This window comes from Megalobrama amblycephala, linkage group LG2 (genome assembly GCF_018812025.1).
Source record: "Megalobrama amblycephala isolate DHTTF-2021 linkage group LG2, ASM1881202v1, whole genome shotgun sequence".
Classification (NCBI taxonomy): Eukaryota; Metazoa; Chordata; class Actinopteri; order Cypriniformes; family Xenocyprididae; genus Megalobrama; species Megalobrama amblycephala.
In genome coordinates this window covers 12,962,045-12,981,628 of record NC_063045.1, presented here as the reverse complement: position 1 = coordinate 12,981,628, position 19,584 = coordinate 12,962,045, and the positions used below count along the sequence as shown (strand labels likewise).

Sequence of the window (19,584 nt, the reverse complement as noted above, 5' to 3'; positions counted from 1 at the left end):
TGTATTAGCATGTGTAAAATAACTACCTACTACCTTAATCTGAAAGTTTAGTGTCTTCCAAATAACAAGTACAAAAAAAGAGAGAGGATATACTGTACTCTTAAAACAATGGATTTACTACAACAAGTCAAACATGAACTACTGTAATTTTGAAAAACTTGAAATTAAGAAACTCTTTCTTCATGTGCTCTTTGGGTGTAGTTGAGGGGAATGTGGTACCTGACTGCTCCCCTTACAAAAATCTCAAACATATAGTGGCAAAAGCTCATCATTTTGAACATTATTTTATGTTCAATTCTTCTACATGCTGAAGAGAACCAGCAGAGGGGTACAAAGAGACGACACATACCCGTATGGGTGATGGTGTGTCTCTGGAGATGGTAGCGTTGGAAAAACCTCATATCACACATTGTGCAAGCAAATGGCTTCACCCCTAGATGCAGAGTACTGGTATTAGAATGCACTTGCGGATATCAGCTTCAACGAAGTAACTTCATGATCAAAAATAACGATATCATTAACAAGGGAAAAAGCCACAAAAAAAATCCCACATATTAGATTGTTAATTCTCTCTCTATCTATCCATATCAAAATGAAAAAAAAATAAATAAATAAAAAAAACAACTAAAGCCTCCATGCAAACTGGGTAAAAGTCATGTTTCTACACTTGTCCCCTAAAAACAGTGTTCACTACAGTAGGCTCATTCTCAGGAAATGGTGCCATTTGTGCCTAATGAATTATCTTTTTGGAAAAAGTATTGATGTGATGTGGTAATTGTGATGGAAAGATCTTGAAGTCGTCTTCCATCACGGTTTTTACAGTGTTCTTACTGTTCCTATGCACTTTATAATATTTACGTAGCATTTGCGGTTTTATATTTCCTGTTTTAGCTGAGTGGTTGTGGCCTTAAAGAGAGCACAAACTGCATGAGAGTGCTCATTTTAGCTGTTTATAGAAATGTTTTTGCAAATGCATGTGTTGGTTTTATCCATCCTATTTATTGATTTTGTAAGTCTTGTTCTTAATCATCTTGTGCATCTATTTATTAATCATATGGTGAGGCAAGAGTTAATTGTAGAAAAATGGTATACTCCAATTATGAAGCAGGAAAATGTGTGTATTCAAGGCAGCCGTCACTAGTGGAAGGGAGGACTGGAGGGCGGATCATGTTTTAGAGGGAATTTGAACAAGGTTACTGTAGCGTTGCTTGAGCGCACTAAAACTCTGGCCTCAGTAGTTGAAGAGTTTTTAGACTGTTTTTATTGATAACCTGTTCTATTTCTCTTAATCATATTTGTCTGCACATCCACTTTAATAAACATCTTTCTGGACCCCAACATTGCTCCTGTTTTTACATCTTGGTGTGATTCTCCTTGTGACCGCTCGAGTCCCTATCACAATAATATTGATTCGTTAAATGCGAATTTTGTCGTTGTGGAGCACACTAGCTAGCTTCATAGTAAAAAGCACAAAAATTATTTCTTGGGAACTTTTAGAAATGGTGATTTAATCATTCTGATATTATATTTAAGGAAGTAGTAAGCACGAACATGAATACGCAGACGTTACACCAACAATCTAAAAGATGACTGTTGGTGATCATGCTTGATGCAACATTTTATTGAATTTGAAATTCAATAACTCTAAACAAATGTGTAATTTTGTGATTGTTTATGGTGTTATTTTCTGCAGCATCTTGCACTCACGCATGCATTCTTCCTTTCCAACAACCAGACTGATCTCTATACAGACCATTTTAAAATAAGTATTTCTAACTTGCCACATTGTATTTTGCCAGCATTGTTCACAGGAAGGTTTCTCTGATAGCCTTTACCAGTATTTCATTATTTATCAGCTGGGCTAAGCTATTTCATCAGTGTTAAAGGAGAAGGAAAACAGAGGAAAAAAAAAAAAAGGGGAAAAAAAAAAAAAAATCAATGATCTGTGTTTAATTAATTTTACACCTGGCACAAAGTACAGAAACTAATTTTTGTGTGCCATTACTTTCTAGTTAAGGCCATTATGAGCCATCTTTGCACTGACCTTAAACCCCATTTTGGGGTACGTGCACTCAAAAAAATGATTCTAGCTGCTTGTTCAGTTTATTTAAATAAAATAAGCTGAACCAACACAAATCTTTAGTTTTTGACTTAATTGGCATTTGCACTCAATTGTATTATGTTAAATGAAATTAAATTAGCAAAATGTTAGGTTAACGTAAACCATTTGTGTTGGGACTACATGAATCATTTATGTTGCATTGATTGAAACTGGGCAGTGGATTTCTAGTTCCCAGCATGCTTTGCGTAGGGATAGATCGGGACAGTAAAAGTGCTGTTTAATGTGTTTTTTAGTAAAGGGAAATACCTTTTAAAGTTTGATGTTCAGTTATATTTGACATTTAAAAGAGTTTATGTTATGTCAATTTTTTTTTGAGGTTACCATTATGCTGAAGTGTAGACCTTGTGGTTAGGCTGTGGGTGGCTACATGAAATAAATCAATGTTGTTCTCAACAAGCTTTAACTGTGCTAAAGCCAGTGATAAGAAGTTCTTTATCTGATCATTACTTACATGCTACAAATGTTATACTTAGCATATGAAAAAGTGTTGTTTTAGTTTAGTTTTTATATAAATAAATTAGTTTGAGGACTAGCACATAATTTACACAGTCTACATATGGAATTGCAATAGCACTGGTTGGATCAACAAGAGTGAATTATGTTCAGGAAACATTCACAGAATACATCAAATGAAACTGGTGTGATCTCATTCAATTAGGATAAATTTTACTCATCAGTACAATTAACCTAGCTTAAGTTCAAATAAATCAGTTCAACTGTGTGGAAATAGGCGTCATAATTGAATTAAGTTAGACCAACAAGTTATTTTTTTGAGTGTGATCATTGTACAAAAGAGAAATGGAGTTATGTTTTTTTGATTATAAAGTGTGATTTATGCTTCTATTGGTTTAACATGCATTACAGTGTCAAAATAGGATTTCCTAAATGCATATGCTACAACAAACCTGGGGTTCTCCATGTCTCCTATTATATCTGACAACAAAAGAACTTGACATGAAATACTCACGATTATGACTTCAGAAGTGCTATCTAAATGATTACTCCCACTTTCCATATGAAGGCAGCATTATTTCAAGGCACAAAGAAACTAAGGGTGTGTTCAGGTTTGGTTCGAGTAATACAAACTCTGGTGTGATTGCTCTGTTAGTGCAGCTCATTTAAATAAGGGCGAATGCTGCCATCCGAACCCTGGTACACACCAAACAAAACTGTGGCTCCAACTAAAATATGAACGCAACAGACCAAAGACATCTAAACGAACCAAAAACAGGATGTGACCTGTTTTTTCTCATCATAGGAGCAATGTTGGCCATTACAGTTCAGTACAGGTGTCTGAAACGCGTCTTCTTGCAGCAGATCTTTTTTGTGTGTTGCCGCTGTTTTGACTCCTTTACACATTTTATTAACTCTTCCGGGTAAAAATACCATCATATGTACAAGCATACGACGAGCGCATTTAGTCTAGCACACAGCATTGTTTTGGATGTTCGGTAAATTCCATCTCAACATGTCATGCTTTTTCTTTTTTTTTTTTTTACCAGGACTAAATGTATCATTTTGTTTTTTGGTCCAGACCAAAAGAACCAAGAGAACCGAACTACAAGTTTGAACAAACCCAAAGTGAAAATACCAGTCATCTTATTCAAACTATAAGCATAAGGACTTTAATTTTCCTGTGACAGGATTTAAATAATAATGCATTAGGGTTAGAAACAATAAATAATTACTAGAACCTTGTATTGCAAATTTAGTATTGGGAGTGCGGTTAGAGTTTAAGAAATGGCCACTAGGCCAGACGTGGGAAACTATCATTTCTTGTAGGTTCAGCAGAAACCTCTTTAAATAAAAACATTTTTAAAAACACTGTGCCGGGATATGGCACAGTTCCCTGAGAATGGGCCAGCAATTTCAAGACATGACACATACCCGTGTGGGTGAGACTGTGTCGTTGGAGATGGCAACGTTGAAAAAACCTCATGGGGCACATTGTGCAAGCAAATGGCTTCACCCCTAAATAAACAAAGTAATAGTTTATGGGGACAAGTAAGTTAAATTGGTGCAACTCAAACGAAAAGAAAAAGAAAATGTTGACTCCTTTGGTCAAAAAAAGCTATAATGCACATGGAGAACCATGGAGAGTGTGATTGCCATGTCTGTAGTGAAGGCTGAAGACTAAAGTGTTTAATATGCTTTAATGTGCATTGCCCCCTTGGACTCGTACCCGTATGGGTGAGGCTGTGTCTCTGCAGGTGGTAACGCTGAAAAAACCTCATGTCACACATGGAACAAGCATACGGCTTCACCCCTAAACACAGAGTACCGGAGTGTTACGTTTTGATGAATAAAAACTTTCAGTATGTCCAACACCCCAATGCATTGTCTGTAACTATGCCCAAACTCGAGTTTGTTGCAGCCAAACCTATATTTAAAAAAGTTTTGTTTGTGTCTTGTTATAAACTATAAAAAGTAATGTGTACAAAGCATTGCTGCCAACTTTTGAGTTAGTAACATGAGGAAATGTTTGGATGTTCCCCCATGTTTGCAATCTGTTCCCTGTTTACAATCTTCTACAATCTTGTAGAATGTTTCAAACAGGTAAAAAAAATAATAATAATAAATACACATGTACAACTGTCTGTATTGCAAAGGCAACAGTTGGGAAAAAAATCTGTCTGAATATATTGACATAAACACTGCCAAGTTGGCAACAGTGCTAAGCTGCGCATCAACGTAGTCAGGTAGAACAATTCAAAGGGTAAGGAGAGACGGCTCATACCCGTATGAGTGAGGCTGTGTCTCTGCAGGTGGTAACGTTGGAAAAAACGCCTGTCGCACATGGAGCAAGCATACGGCTTCACCCCTGAATGCACAGAGCAAATAATGTGTAAGATTTAAACCATGTATATGCAACACATTTATGTCAATATAGGAGCTGCATGTTGATAGACATTGCTGAAATCGCATGCTTCATAAGAACGGAGCGCAATGCAAGCTTGCAAGCACATAGAAAGCGCATGAAAGATGGTTACACAGCTTAATGGGGTGCTGACCCACAACCCATATGCTAATACGTGAAATAGGATATTCAACAAGAAAAATAATATCCATCAAAAACTGATTTTGTAAAGTGGGTGTTACACACCAGGATGGATGTTGATTTGACTGAATTGGATGAATGATTGGAAGTAGGAGTGAAAGTAAAAATCTTACTTTTATTTCATGCTAATAGAGATGCACCAAAACCTAAAATTTACGGGCCGAAACTGTTTTGGAGGGCCGAAATCAGTGACGGAAACTGAAGTTTAATTAGCGCTTCTCCAATGGCACGTTTTGACTCTTCAGCGTCTGTTTCGTGCACATAATGTGGATAAGCTACAACAGTTGTCTGCTCTGGATAGACAATATTCATTTTAATCAGCAATGATATGGTTTCTTAAAGGATTAGTTCATTTCAGAATTAAAATTCCCTGATAATTTGCTCACACCCATGTCATCCAAGATGTTCATATCTTTCCATCTTCAGTCAAAAAGAAATTAAGGTTTTTGAGGAAAATATTCCAGGATTTTTCTCCATATAGTGGACTTCACTGGGTTTCAACGGGTTGAAGGTCCAAATGGCAGTTTCAGTGCAGCTTCAAAGAGCTCTACATGATCCCAGACGAGGAATAAAAGTCTTATCTAGAGAAACCATCGCTCATTTTCTTAAAAAAAAAATATATATACTTTTTAACCACAAATGCTCATGTTGCACTCCTCCGCGACGTTCCTCGCATTACATAATCACACTGGAATGACGTAGGCGAAAATACCGATCCAGTGTCTACAAAGCGAACATGCAAAGACTAAGTCAAATGGCATTTACCAAAAAAAAAAAAAAAAAGGGCAAAACAACGATGTCGAGCGATTTTGAAGTTGGAGGAGAAAATGGAGTTTTCCACGATACTTCCGCCTTTGTCACACGTGTCCTTTCCAACGTGATTACATCATGCATGGAGCGTCGCAGAGCAGTGCAAGACGAGCATTTGTGGTTAAAAAGTATGTAAATCTTTTTCTTTTTTGAAAATGACCGATCGCTTCGCTGGACAAGACTCTTATTCCTCGTCTGGGATCGTGTAGAGCTCCACTGAAACTGACATTTGGACCTTCAACCACTATATGGATAAAAATCCTGGAATGTTTTAAAGAGATGTTTTGATTGATTAGTATTCCTTAATGTTTTTCACTTGTTTTTATAGTGAAAAACAATTTGAAGATTTTCTTTTTTTTTTTTTAATTTTGACAATTCTGTGCATATTTGACCATTCAAGCTCAATAAGTCATGAAAGGTAACTAAATTCGGTACTTGCTCACTCTAACATGTCAAAAACTTTAAGCAGTCCTGCGCTGTATGGATATATTTACATATCGCAATATAAACAATATAGCAACATTTCTATTGATTAACACTTTATATCATCACCATATTTCTCATCATATAGCCCAACCCTAGTTCTCCTGATCTCTGTTTATCTTTCTCCATGTTCTTTTGTCTCACTCAGTCTTATCTGTACATGAAACTGAGTTAGCCACATCTATGAATATTTGCATACCACAGTATATACAAAATAGAAAATTCTGCTGCGGCATTTTATACTATCTTAAGAATACATATATCGCCATACCGCCAAGCCCAAATTGGCTATGAATTCAATGCGAAAGGGATGCAGAAGATATAACTTAAGACTGAGAACTGGTAGAAAAACTTTCAAATGCTCCATTTCAAATGAAAACTATGAAATTTGTAAATGATCTTAAGACTTAATATGAAATATCTACATGAACAATGATTGCCAGGGTTTGACAATGAGATTTTGACTGCATGGTAAAAATTAGGGCTGCCCCCACCAAAGATTTTCCTAGTCGACTGGTAGTCATTTAAGCCATTAGTTGACTAGTCACATGTTTATGGAAATAACTAGCGTTTTCAGTATCGCTGCAAAGATGAAGTTGACGACGCGGACTCATCTCCGCAGTACAGTGGATGCGCCTCTAGAGAGAGAAAAATGCATTAAGCGCTTTCACTCAAAAACTTGGATATACGCCTAATGATAGCCCAAATTATCTAGGTTAACGTTAAAGTTTAGAGCGAGTGGCCATGTGAAGCTAGCATTACACTACTATTTACATGTTTCAAATAACAAGCCAAGTTTGCGCTCGATGAATGAATGACAGGCGAACGTTTGCCTGCAGTTTGCATGTCATCTTTTTATAGTTATCCTTTACCCTCTCTAAAAGATCCCATGCTTTGGATTTTCTGTCCGATATAATTACCACATGGACCAGCTGTGTTAACAATGGGTCCGTTACAGACTTTTTTTGCGACCGACCGGACCAATTCAAATTTGGTCAACCAAGCCTTTTCTCATCGACTAACATTTGGTTGTCTATTAGGGGGCAGCCCTAGTAAAAATGCATCTCAAATGGTGGAGTTTGGGGGGGAAAATACGAAAGATGCCATTCTTCAATAATATGAAGAGAGCTATACCTTGAGAGTACCTTCGGTATTTAAAATTATCTGCCCAAAACCCAACAATAATCCCATACATTTATTCATGGAAATTGCCGTTATAGAACAAAGATCAGCGGGTCCCCTTTCAAATATGAAGGTGAAACAGAAAAGTAGTTTTTGTGAAGATTAAATATGAAGCATGAACAGGGATTTGCGATTGCCTCACAGATAAAGCAGACGTCATGCAGACGATATCTAGCATGCTAAAAAGGCAACAGAGGCAATGAGGCTCATGTGCATGGCGATGTGCAGGAATTCTCAGCAAAAGCAGAAAGCTGTAGAACTGCAGAGTGAGCGTAACACTGCATGGTTCAAAAATGCCAGTCAAACAAACAAAAGCAATGCAGACAGCGGCAGCAGCGCATGGGTAAGAGATGACTTGTACCCGTATGAATGAGGCTGTGTCGCTGAAGGTGGTATCTTTGGAAAAATCTCATGTCACACATGGTGCAAGCATATGGTTTGATGCCTAAATGTAGAACAAAATGTCAATAAGATGTCTTCAAATTGTAATTCTGCATAACATCATATGATAAAAGTACAGCAATTTTGCAAACTAGAAATTAGGCAGACTATAGCAGACTACTGGATTCTGTTTTAATGGATGTCTATGCATCTAAAAATATTCTGAAAAGCCTGTCGAAAAGTATTCCTGCCATAACTTTAAATCTACTTCTCATTTAGAGGCGGGTCGACATTCTAATGGCTCAAAAAATAGAAAATAAACAAAGAAATTTAGAATGCATTGTGAATAGCTTTAGTGCAACAACTATTTGAAAGTATTTTACGCTTGTGTTTTGTGCCATTGTACTTGGTGAGAAAGCAAAACCTTAATCTTAATAAAAACAAAAAGATTTTGTTCTGTGTAGACGGCTATGATCTGTAACTCTGTTTAAATACATGAGTATCCATGCTGGGTTTATATGACTGAAAAGGCTAATGAGAGCACCTTAGAGGATTTTTACAATGTAGATAAAAAAAACAACATGATGGGATTTGTGCGCATTTAATTATAGCTCATGTAAACAAAGATACTTTAAAAATAAGTGTAAAAAGCAAATATTGTTTTTGAAATAATGTCCAATGTAATGACACATACCAGTGTGAGTGAGGCTGTGCCTCTCCAAGTGGTAACGTTGGAAAAACCGCATGTCACACATGGAACAAGCATATGGCTTCACCCCTAAATGCACAGAGTGGCAAATTCAATGATCGTCTACACAGAATCAAAACCCTGCTCATAACAACAAATGTTAAGCTTAATACACCCGCAAGGATTTAGCAGCTTTAAGATATTGTACATGATTTTTGTCTACTTCAGAATAATGCTCAAACAACTAGTCAAGTGTCACACAGTGTTCATAAAACTTTGCTTGATGAAAGTGTGTCTGATCTCCACTGGTACAAAAGTCATTAAATATTCAATAAATGACAGTTAAAAAATAAATAAATAAATAAAAGGCGTCACATCTAATGTACAGGGAACAGACTTGGCTAAAAACTGCACTACAGAATTTTGGCCTCTCTTTCATATAGAAGTTTGTTTCTGCCACAGAATAAAAAATAAAAAGGTAATTGCGACTTATCTCCTGATTCTGACTTTTTTTTAACTGACTTTATAACTCGCAATTTCGAGTTTCTCTCACAATACTGAGCAATAGTCAGAATTGTGAGATAAAAAGACAATTAATTTTTAATTTGCTAGTTTATTTCTTTCAATTCTGACTTTTTTCTTGCAATAATGAGTTTCTCTCACAATTCTGATTAAAACTGTCAGAATTACGAGATACAAACTTGCAACTGCGAGTTATAATATCGCAATTCTGAGAAAAACGTCTGAATTGACAAAAAAAAAAATCGCAATTACCTTTTTTATTTTTCCATACTTTCACCATCTGTGGCAGTAACATGAAATTGCACATCACTTGCAGAGTAGTTATTTTACATCAGCTTTGTCACACTTGAACACTTATGTGATATGAATTTGCTCAATAATGGAATTTTTTGTAGTGCAGTTCGCATACAAATAATTTGCCTTCTAAAAGTACATTATTTGTCAAATCACCAATGCTGAAGGTAACAGGCACTGTTTAAAGTCAGAACACAGATGCATAGCGGAAGAAGTCGTACCAGTGTGAGTGAGGCTGTGTCGCTCCAAGTGGTAACGCTGAATAAATCTCATGTCACACACGGCACAAGCAAACGGCTTTTCTCCTGTGAGAAAAACAACAGAACACACGGACATATCACCAAAATCTAACATGATAAATATGTATAATGTTTATACCTCTGGCAAGGGTCCCTAAATCTGTGATATTCATACCAGTATGGATGAGGATGTGTCTCTTCAGGTGGTATCCACTCCTGAAGGCCCCGTAGCAGTGATCACAGATAAAGTTCTTCTGGACTTTTGAAAGTGGACAATTTCCATTTTCATCCACAACCGCCTATAAAGGAAAATGAATGGAAGACATTTTTAATGTACAGATCACTCTTTTCCATGTAATTACTGTTTCATTGGGGGGAAAAAAAAGGTGTAAACCAGCATTACTAAAATACAAGTTTGGGGTGAGTTCCCAAGTGTCACTACTCAAAAAAAAAAAAAAAGTAGTATCTTTGCATCCCTACTACAAAGGCATATGCTTATCCAAGGTGGAAGAAAACAAAAGCAAAACATACTATTACAACTATGAATACATTCTTCTCAAAAAAAAAAAAAAAAATTTAGTGAATTATACTGCAGAGTTAATTCTAGAAAACATTACAATATTATTTTTCAAATATATCATACATTTATCACAAATGAATGAAACACTGACATCGCGTATCATGCATTCTATTTGGAGAATGACAAATAAGTTAATAGTCACATGAGGTGGAAGCCGCAAAAATCACTGTTCAACAGTTATTTAATGTTCCTCTTTGAATGTCGTCTTTTGTATACTACTCAGTTCTGAGTAATGCACAGTATTAAAGGCATAGTTCATGTCAAAATTAAAATTCTTTCATAATTACACATGACCATGTTATTGTAATGCTGTATGACTTTATTATGAAGAACACACTTTATGAAAGCCAGAGATGTCCAAAACAAAAATGGACACCTGTTTGATTATTGAGGACATCTCATTGACATCCACTGATTTTATATCAGGTATCTATCGCCTAACCTAACCTGGTCCATCACAGAAACCTGTGCAAAACACTAGATTTAAATAAAAACATATTTTGGCCAATTTATAAGACTTTTCATCTAGTGAGGACCAGTAAAGTGTCCTCACTAGTCGGTTGTCATAATATTTCACTATATAAGTGAGGATATTTGGCCCTCCAAGTATGTACACACACATACGTTGGGTTTCCATGTTTTATGGGCACATTCCATAGACATAATGACTTTATACTGTATAAACTGTATATTCAGTCCTAAACCTACCCATCACAGAAAACTTTCTGCAATTTTAATTTTTCAAAAAACATAACTTAGTATGATTTATAAGCTGTTTTCCCTCCCTGTGTTGTGGGGATGAAAAAAATTCCTCACAAAATCAAGAATTTCTGGTATTAAAAGGTACAATATGTAATAATTCTGTCCGCTAGAGGTCAATAGAAGCCTATTCAAAACAAAGGCGTAGCTTGATGATGCCAAGTTTTAGAGCAGAATGATTGGGACATGTGATCTTCACCTCAACGGACGGTGCAAAAGAATAGGGATTGGAGTCAGGAAGAAATCATGTTCATGGATGTGATTATTAACGCTACTGTAGTATGAAGCAGAGCAGGAGCCGAGTGTTGTGGGAGCTGAACGAGGAGCTGGAGCGATTCCATCAACACACGCCTCACGAGCAGCGGGACTTTTATTATGACACAGTCGCCGGCGCCGCTTCCGCTTTTCTGGTCATGAGTATGAGGTAACGCAGCTCTGTTTATCATATTAGACACATTTGAGAGTGTTGAAAATGATGTTATAACGTTACTCTGTGCGTTCGCTCGGCAGGCTGCTGTGAGACACTGTTACACACTGCAGTAAGATGATCGATTTTAGAATATCATATTAAATGCTGGATGGTTTGTGTTGATAAATGGCATGCAATTAATTTTAAAACGTATTGTATGATGGAGAAAATGCTGTATTACTGTTACTAAAAATAAAGCTGCATCTGATTATGCTATGTTAGCTACTTCACAAAATAGTGTTTTTCTCTGAGGCATGGTAAAGCATGGTACTAAAAAAAAAATAATAAAAAAAATAAAAAAATAAGAAAATTAGATTTAAACAATAAGACTAAACATGTTGAGCTATATAACAATAATTAATTTTCTGTCTATAAACATAACAAAACAGTTGTTCCCTTGTCTATTAAAACATGTAATATATTAAAGCGTCTTTGGTGTTTCCATGGTTACTACAAAATAAAACCGGAAACCAAGGGTAACGCAGGTATGAACGCAATCGACAGGCGACGACCTCACACGTCCCGGAGCCTTGGTTAAAATTGCAATTTTCTCAAGATTTACAAATAGTTGGAAATATTTAGGATATTGTAAGTACTCATGTGAACAAAATATAACACTGGCCTAGTGGTTTTTAGATATTTCACTGCAAAAATATTAGATATTGCACCTTTAATATCCTTGAACCACACACACACGCGCACACACACACACACACACACACACACACACACAAGCTTTATCTTATTTTGTGTTCCACAGAATAAAGAAATGCAAACAGGTTTGGAATAACATGAGCGTTAGAAAAAACATAAAAACTAACAACCAAGACTCAAAACACAGAACCTAAACTTTAAGTAACAAACTTCACAAGAAGCAGATCTGCTTTATTCCTAAAACACCAGAGCCCTTTAAACCACAGTAGACACTGCTGCTGTGAAAACACAATAACAGTTATTGTGCGACAGCGTTCCTCTCCCTTAAAGACGCCCCACCCCCCCGACCAAATCCAGCCATCTCCTCCCCCACAACAACACAAACACACCATTACCATACAGGGAGAGCAAGTCCAAATGCTTGCAATGTCATATCCGAAGAAAGATTTTCTACAATACTCTCAGAAACCCTGCAATGTGACCAAACAACACTGAAAATCTCAAATGTCTCACAGAAAGCAGTGTATTCAAAGAAACTGTGTGATTTGTGGCCGACTGACAATGCATTCACAGGACTGTGACACACTACACTACACGCCCACCCCCACACACTGACCTTCCCCGCTTGCCCATCCTGCTCTCTCACTTTTGAGGGTGTTCCCGACTTCCTGTTCTTTTTCTTCAGCTGCATGTCTTCATTGGGCCTCATTTCCTTCTCATCCAAAAGTCGAGGAGCTGTAAAATCACCCTCCTTCCGCAGAAGCTACAGGCACAAACACATAAATGACAAACCTTTTAAGAAACTGTCACCTCTGAATTTTTATACAACACTATGAAATTTCAGATTTCTGAAATACACTTTAGCATTCTGCTAACAAACTGAATGAGAGCATATTTTGTACCAATAATCACACTTAATTTGTATGTAGACTGTAGACACCAACAGGCTTTTTAAAGGCTGAAGACGATACTGGTTCTTGGGTTGATGATGCATAATGTGTCCATGGATAAGAATATAATATAAAAATATTTTAAGTATTGAACTCATAATTTTAGGTCCAGAAACTGATCATCATACATTTTAAGAAAAATACAAAAAATAAATTTTACATGTAGTCTTTTAAACAATATGAGGTTATTAAAGAAAAATACTGATAAAATTATTAGCAAAATGCTAGTTTCAGAAGAAATATAGAATGTCAAATTGCAGGACATGTCCAATTTTCAAAAGATTAAAATATAATACAAAACTTTCCTTAATTTTAAGATATATTTTACACACTTTTTAATATATATATATATATATATATATATATATATATATATATATATATATATATATAATGTGTATGTATGTGTGTGACGCCAAACCCATACACAAACACACCTTTATGTACACACACATATTATAAACAAACATATGTTAGATGTGATTCATCATTTATATATACACAAATACTGTAAAAAAAAAATATATATATATATATATCCTAACACCTTCTTCTTAGGACAACTTAGTTCTTAGGACAAATTTGATTAACTTTTTTGATCCACTTCAAATGTTGACTAATACATATATACATTTATATATATACATATATATATATATATATATATATATATATATATATATATATATATATATATATATATATATATATATATGTAGTAGTCAACATTTGAAGTTGATCAAAAAAGTTAATCAAATTTGTCCTAAGAACTAAGTTGTCCTAAGAAGAAGGTTTTAGGACAACTTTGATGAAAAGTTTTGATCCACTTCAAATGTTGACTACTGTATATATATATATATATATATATATATATATATATATATATATATATATACACACACACACACACACACACACAAAGTATATATACATATATATAATTAAGAATTTGTTCCTTCGGTTTAGTAAATCATGGCCACTTTGAAGTAACTTGTTTCCTCGTTTTGATATAATTAAATAAGGGAACAAATTATTATAACATGGCTACCATTAAGTAAAATGAGGGAACAAATTAGTAAAACATGCTGAGATAGTAAGTCATGGGAACTAATTGTTAATTTGTTTTTTTTCCTTTGCATGTCATGTGCGGGGCACCGTAACAGTTCACTAACATATATTTGAAAATCAAGTGCTACACGTTGACCAGACGTTTGAAAGGCTTTGTAACTATCACACTTTTGTTTGGGCGGCTGGATACGAAAATGTCTAATTATGAGACGATTAATCAGCCCGAGCGATATTTCAGTCTATCACTAGTTAACATGAAGTTTACAAACTTTTACAGGTGGTACAAAACAACCTATTTGCAGCTGTACACTAATCTGAAGGTGTCTCCTAACCAGTGGAGGACAGGTCATGCTCGCTGGTAAGACCATGTGTCCTTGCGTCCCACGGTCCTGTACATCCCTCTGGGCAGATCCGTGTCCTGAAGCTGGACCCAGCGGCGACATCATTTTCTTAGGAGCAGCGATGGAACTGGCCTGCATCAGAGCCATGCTGGACAACACCGCTTCACAACCTAACAGCCCTGCCTGAAGAAGAACAACATCAAGACAGAAGGAAGAATATAAGACGAGCTGTTGTTGTTAGAAGTTTGTGTGATAATCAGTTATCACTAAGGGATTTGGGACTTGAATTAAAGTGAAAAGCAAAGTCAATATAGGAGAAAAAACATACACGTCCTGTATAAAACGCAAAGAGAACTAACCCATTTCATGTGGTCCCGGACCGAGCTGCCGGGTATGTGTGACATGGTGGCAGACAGCGGTTGAGAGACAGGCGAGATGTGTAGATGAGACGTCAGTTCGGACCAAGTGTCACACAAGTCTCACCGGACTCTATCATGGGGCAGCAATGTCTTTTCTTTGTGGTGACAAAAGATGAATTAGAGTAGAAACGAGATGAGACATTCACAAAGAAAATACAGCAAGTGTTCTAAGACTGATCAGAGTGGGTAACAGCAATTACAGGTTTTCATCCAATGAAGGCAGCACTTAAACCCAGATTGCTTTGGATAAAGGGAGTTTTCTAGGTCTAATGCCCAAATACATTGGCTGAAAGCCTGATGCATATGGCACAGAAAATCGGAAACACTTCAGGAGTTTCAAAGTCGTCATCTGATTGGATTTTCAGGAGACGTGTCGCGTTCTTAAGCGGTCCCTGGCCAATGAAAGGTCTGGCTATGCAGGACTAACTGTGTATAATCTGTATACTCAGATCGCGCTTGGTATTGTTTAGACTAAATTAGAGCCGGAAAAGACACAACATAACCAATAACTTTAGCAATGTAAATACTGTTCGTTCATGCCCAATGATTCTGGCTCCATCAGGCTGAAAATGAGACTTTATCAATCCCCGTCATAAAATGTTTGGGAATTTTTTAAAAAGGGACTTAATAAAATGGCGCTCTGGATGCTTTGTTAAATTGAAATGGCCAACCACAGGAGCAACTCAAGAACATGTTTGAATGAATTATTTAAAAAATGGTTTTGAATGAATTCACTGACTCATTAATAAATACTTGTTTCATTGCTGGATGAATCAGTGTTTTTGAACAAATCTTTTGAATGAACGATTCAATGACTAATACATTTAACAGTCAGTTGTCGCCACCTAGTGGAATTAGATGTAATTGATACAACCGTTATTTGACTTGCCAAGTTCGTTTCAAAAGGTAGTTTGCTCTATTTTGATCTCTATCGTAGATATCGGTGTTTAAATACTAAATTAAAACTTATATCTCAGTATTTCTGTGATAATGTGAATATTTGTAACACATAAATAACTAATGTGTGATTCAAAACAGGCTCTCTCTGGCAGCACGAACACAGATTTGAACATTCCAGTATGATTGTGTCAAAATAGACGCGGGAGAATGGTTGTCATTAATAAAGTAGGATCGCGTGGGTGCTTGAATCGAGATTGCGATCTTTTTACGATTAATCGTGCAGCTCTAATGCAAGTGTTAGTGTAGTGAATCATCCTCAACACTATTCACGGGAACTAATGGCAGAATATACAGACTGTGCTCAGTTAGAAATCAAGAAAGGTGAGAGAACATTGTGTTTGGTACATTTTTTTGTCTTCAAACGATTCCATCTGGCTAGTGCGCTTCCCATAATGTTTACACATTAGGACAGTTGACGGAGAGTAGGCGGTCTTTTGTGGCTGTTTGAACACATTTGAACCACTATGACACTTGACCGCGAATCCGGTCGAATGCGTTTTCGACTACCTCTGGAAGTGGTCAAAAATGGACAAACTCAAAATGATTACACCTGTATTTAGCATCATCCACTTGTGATCCGATCGACCAAAACACATCTTAATACCAGGTGTAAATGGGGCCTGAAAGGCTATTGCCTCAGTTGTGTGCATATGCTAAACATTTGTCAATACCAATGTATACTTTGGGCTTCAATGACAATTACAAAATGGATATTTACTCAAGATTTTGATTGGATGAAACCCCCTGCACATTCTATTTTAATGCACAAGTTGCTACATTGCTTGGCATCTGTAACAAACTACTACTTGGTGAAAGAATAGTTAAAGGGTTAGTTTACCCAAAAATGAAAATTCTGTCATTTATTACTCAGCCTCATGTCGCTTCCACACCCATAAGACCTTCATTCATCTTCAGAACACAAATTAAGATATTTTTAATGAAATCCGATGGCTCAGTGAGGCCTGCATTGCCAGCAATGGTACTTCCTCTCTCAAGATCCACGAATGGTACTAAAAACATATTTAAATCAGTTCATGTGAGTACAGTGGTTCTACCATTAATATTATAAAGCCGACGAGAATATTTTTTGTGCACCAAAAAAGTCGTAATGTTATTTTTTAACAATATCTAGTGATTTCAAAACACTGCTTCACAAAGCTTCAGAGCTTTATGATCGAATCAGTGGTTCGGAGCACCAAAGTCATGTGATTTCAGCAGTCTGGCAGCTTGATACACGATCCGAATCACTGATTCGACACAAAAGAGTTGTAATGCTCTGAAGCTTCATGAAGCAGTGTTTTGAAATCGCCCATAACTAGATATTATTAAAAAGTCGTTATTTTGTTTTTTGGTGCACAAAAAGTATTTTCGTCGCTTTATAATATTAAGGTAGAACCACTGTACTCACATGAACTGATTTAAATATGTTTTTAGTACCTTTATGGATCTTGAGAGAGGAAGTACCATTGCTGTCTATGCAGGCCTCACTGAGCCATCGGATTTCATCAAAAATATCTTAATTTGTGTTCTGAAGATGAACGAAGGTCTTACGGGTGTGGAACGACATGAGGGTGAGTAATTAATGACATTATTTTCAATTTAGGGTGAACTAATCCTTTAATTCCAATTAGTAATATTAATAGATGTAACTACTGAACACTAGTGTCTCATATTGCTGTTGTCGCCATTTAATAAAAGCAACAATCCATGCAAAGTTGTGTTACAGTGATGTTCTCAAGATAAGTTAGTTATATTTCTGAGCCTTATGCTCAGTGCTCTCCTGGATCAATGCCTTTTAAATCACTTTTAGCTTTCTAAAATTATAAATATCTGTTTACAAACTATGAAAATTATATATAAGAAAAGGTATTTACAACTTATCTCAAAATTGACTTTTTTCCCCTTGCAATTCAGAGTTTAGATATAAACTCACAATTACTTTTTTTTTTTAATCTATGGCAGTAACAAGCTTTTATGGGTAACACCCATACATATATGTTTAAATATAATCACAAATTGCACATATATGTTTAGGGTTTTAAGACAAAGCCTGATTGGCTAGTAAAACAAACATTAAATAATGAGTAACTTGAAGTCCCTTGTGAGCACACTCGCCATGATTAGTGGTGTCAAGCCCCCTCAAAAGGGAAGCATATGTAAATCAGAGGATTTAGATCAATTTCTCTCAACCCTGCTTATTCATCTGACTCGTCCAATTCAGGTCATGAAGTATGGAGTTGATTGAGGTGTGTTAGCTAATGGGAGAGAGACACAAAGTGAGGTGCTATAGGGGAAACACATAACGAGTATATCTACTGCCACATGCATAACACTTTAATTATGCGTTTAAAAGCAAACACAGAAGACATTGATGCATGTTGTAGCCTGATGCATGTTGTAGCCTAATGCATGAGGACAGATGAAAGAATAACTCATCGTACACGCATGTGAAAAGCATCTCAGCGCGCTGATGTTCGCACTAAACTCCCCCGCAAACAAACAATGCTCATTTTACACGCCTAATCCTTTCATTCTCGTGAGCTTTGTTCATTTAAACCCTTCTAAACATGTCACCGCATGTCTCGTATCAGTCATGTGTGATTTAGTTCGAGCTGGAGTTTATTTAAAACGCGTTCATGTGTGATAATGTGTTTCGTGGCTCTCTATAATCCAATCTCTATCTCTCGAGGCCTCTAAAATCGCACCAGACCACATCATCCCGAGAGATAAAAGAACAACAGTAATCATTTGCATTGACGTGATGCATGTAGTGCTTATGAATCTTACCTTAGTACTGCTCAATTTCGCTCTTTTATTCCAGCTCAGGTCAGTTTACAAACACAGGAAACGCCACCGGAAAAGCTCCACGAGAACGCGCACACTGGCTGCAACGTCACTAGTGTTCATGAGCGAAGTAACAACACAGCAGCAGCAAAATGTGTAGAAAAAACGAACACAAATTAAAATATATTTGTTGAAATCTGATGGCTTAGTGAGGCCTGCATAGGGAACAATGACATTTCCTCTCTCAAGATCCATTAATGTACTAAAACATATTTAAATCAATTCATGTGAATATAGTGGTGGCGGTGCAATATTAATATTATAAAGCCACGAGAATATTTTTGGTGCGCCAAAAAAAAAAATAATAATAATAACGACTTATATAGACCTTATTTACCAGAGAAACCATAGAGAGAAACAAGCGCGCCGCCATCTTTATAAAATTGTCTTTGAACTTCCGTTTTGCGGTAGCTCTATACATTTCTATAGCATCGCTGTCAAAGAATAATTAGTTGGTTAAGTGTATTTACTTGTTGTACAGTTAATGAAAGATATCATGAGCATTGTTATGTTTAAAGCAGATGTCTTAACAAATGTCAGTAGATCGGGAAGATTTTAAAACGAGCAGTTCATTCTAGTGAAGCTCCGAAGCTTCATGAATCTTTTGTTTCGAATCAGTGATTCGGAGCGTGCGTCAAACTGCCAAAGTCACGTGATTTTAGTAAACGAGGCTTCATTACGTCATCACTGTTTCGAAATAGTTCGAAATTTCAATGGTTCACCGATAGAGGGCGATGATAAAGTGAGCCCATGAATCATGC

The 19,584-nt window shown here is 36.3% G+C and overlaps 1 protein-coding gene across 29 annotated transcripts in view; it reads right to left on the bottom strand.

The window, feature by feature from the left end:
• Positions 1-19,018, bottom strand: part of znf740a (zinc finger protein 740a) — a 34,230-nt gene extending 15,212 nt beyond the window's left edge. For 6 of the 29 annotated variants that reach the window (XM_048182777.1, XM_048182785.1, XM_048182794.1 and 3 more), the window contains exons 1-12: positions 18,767-18,918; positions 14,960-15,114; positions 14,592-14,783; positions 12,858-13,004; positions 9,955-10,078; positions 9,762-9,845; positions 8,731-8,814; positions 8,017-8,100; positions 4,860-4,943; positions 4,305-4,388; positions 4,010-4,093; positions 350-433 (exon numbers count right to left, since the gene is read on the bottom strand). In XM_048182777.1, coding sequence (XP_048038734.1) covers positions 350-433; positions 4,010-4,093; positions 4,305-4,388; positions 4,860-4,943; positions 8,017-8,100; positions 8,731-8,814; positions 9,762-9,845; positions 9,955-10,078; positions 12,858-13,004; positions 14,592-14,783; positions 14,960-15,004 — 1,096 coding nt within the window. In that variant the 5' untranslated portion in view covers positions 15,005-15,114; positions 18,767-18,918. Of the gene's footprint in view, positions 1-349; positions 434-4,009; positions 4,094-4,304; positions 4,389-4,859; positions 4,944-8,016; positions 8,101-8,730; positions 8,815-9,761; positions 9,846-9,954; positions 10,079-12,857; positions 13,005-14,591; positions 14,784-14,959; positions 15,115-18,766 lie in introns of all 29 variants that reach the window. The other 23 variants (XM_048182782.1, XM_048182788.1, XM_048182806.1 and 20 more) reach the window with 17 other exon arrangements.
• Positions 19,019-19,584: the final 566 nt, after the last annotated feature.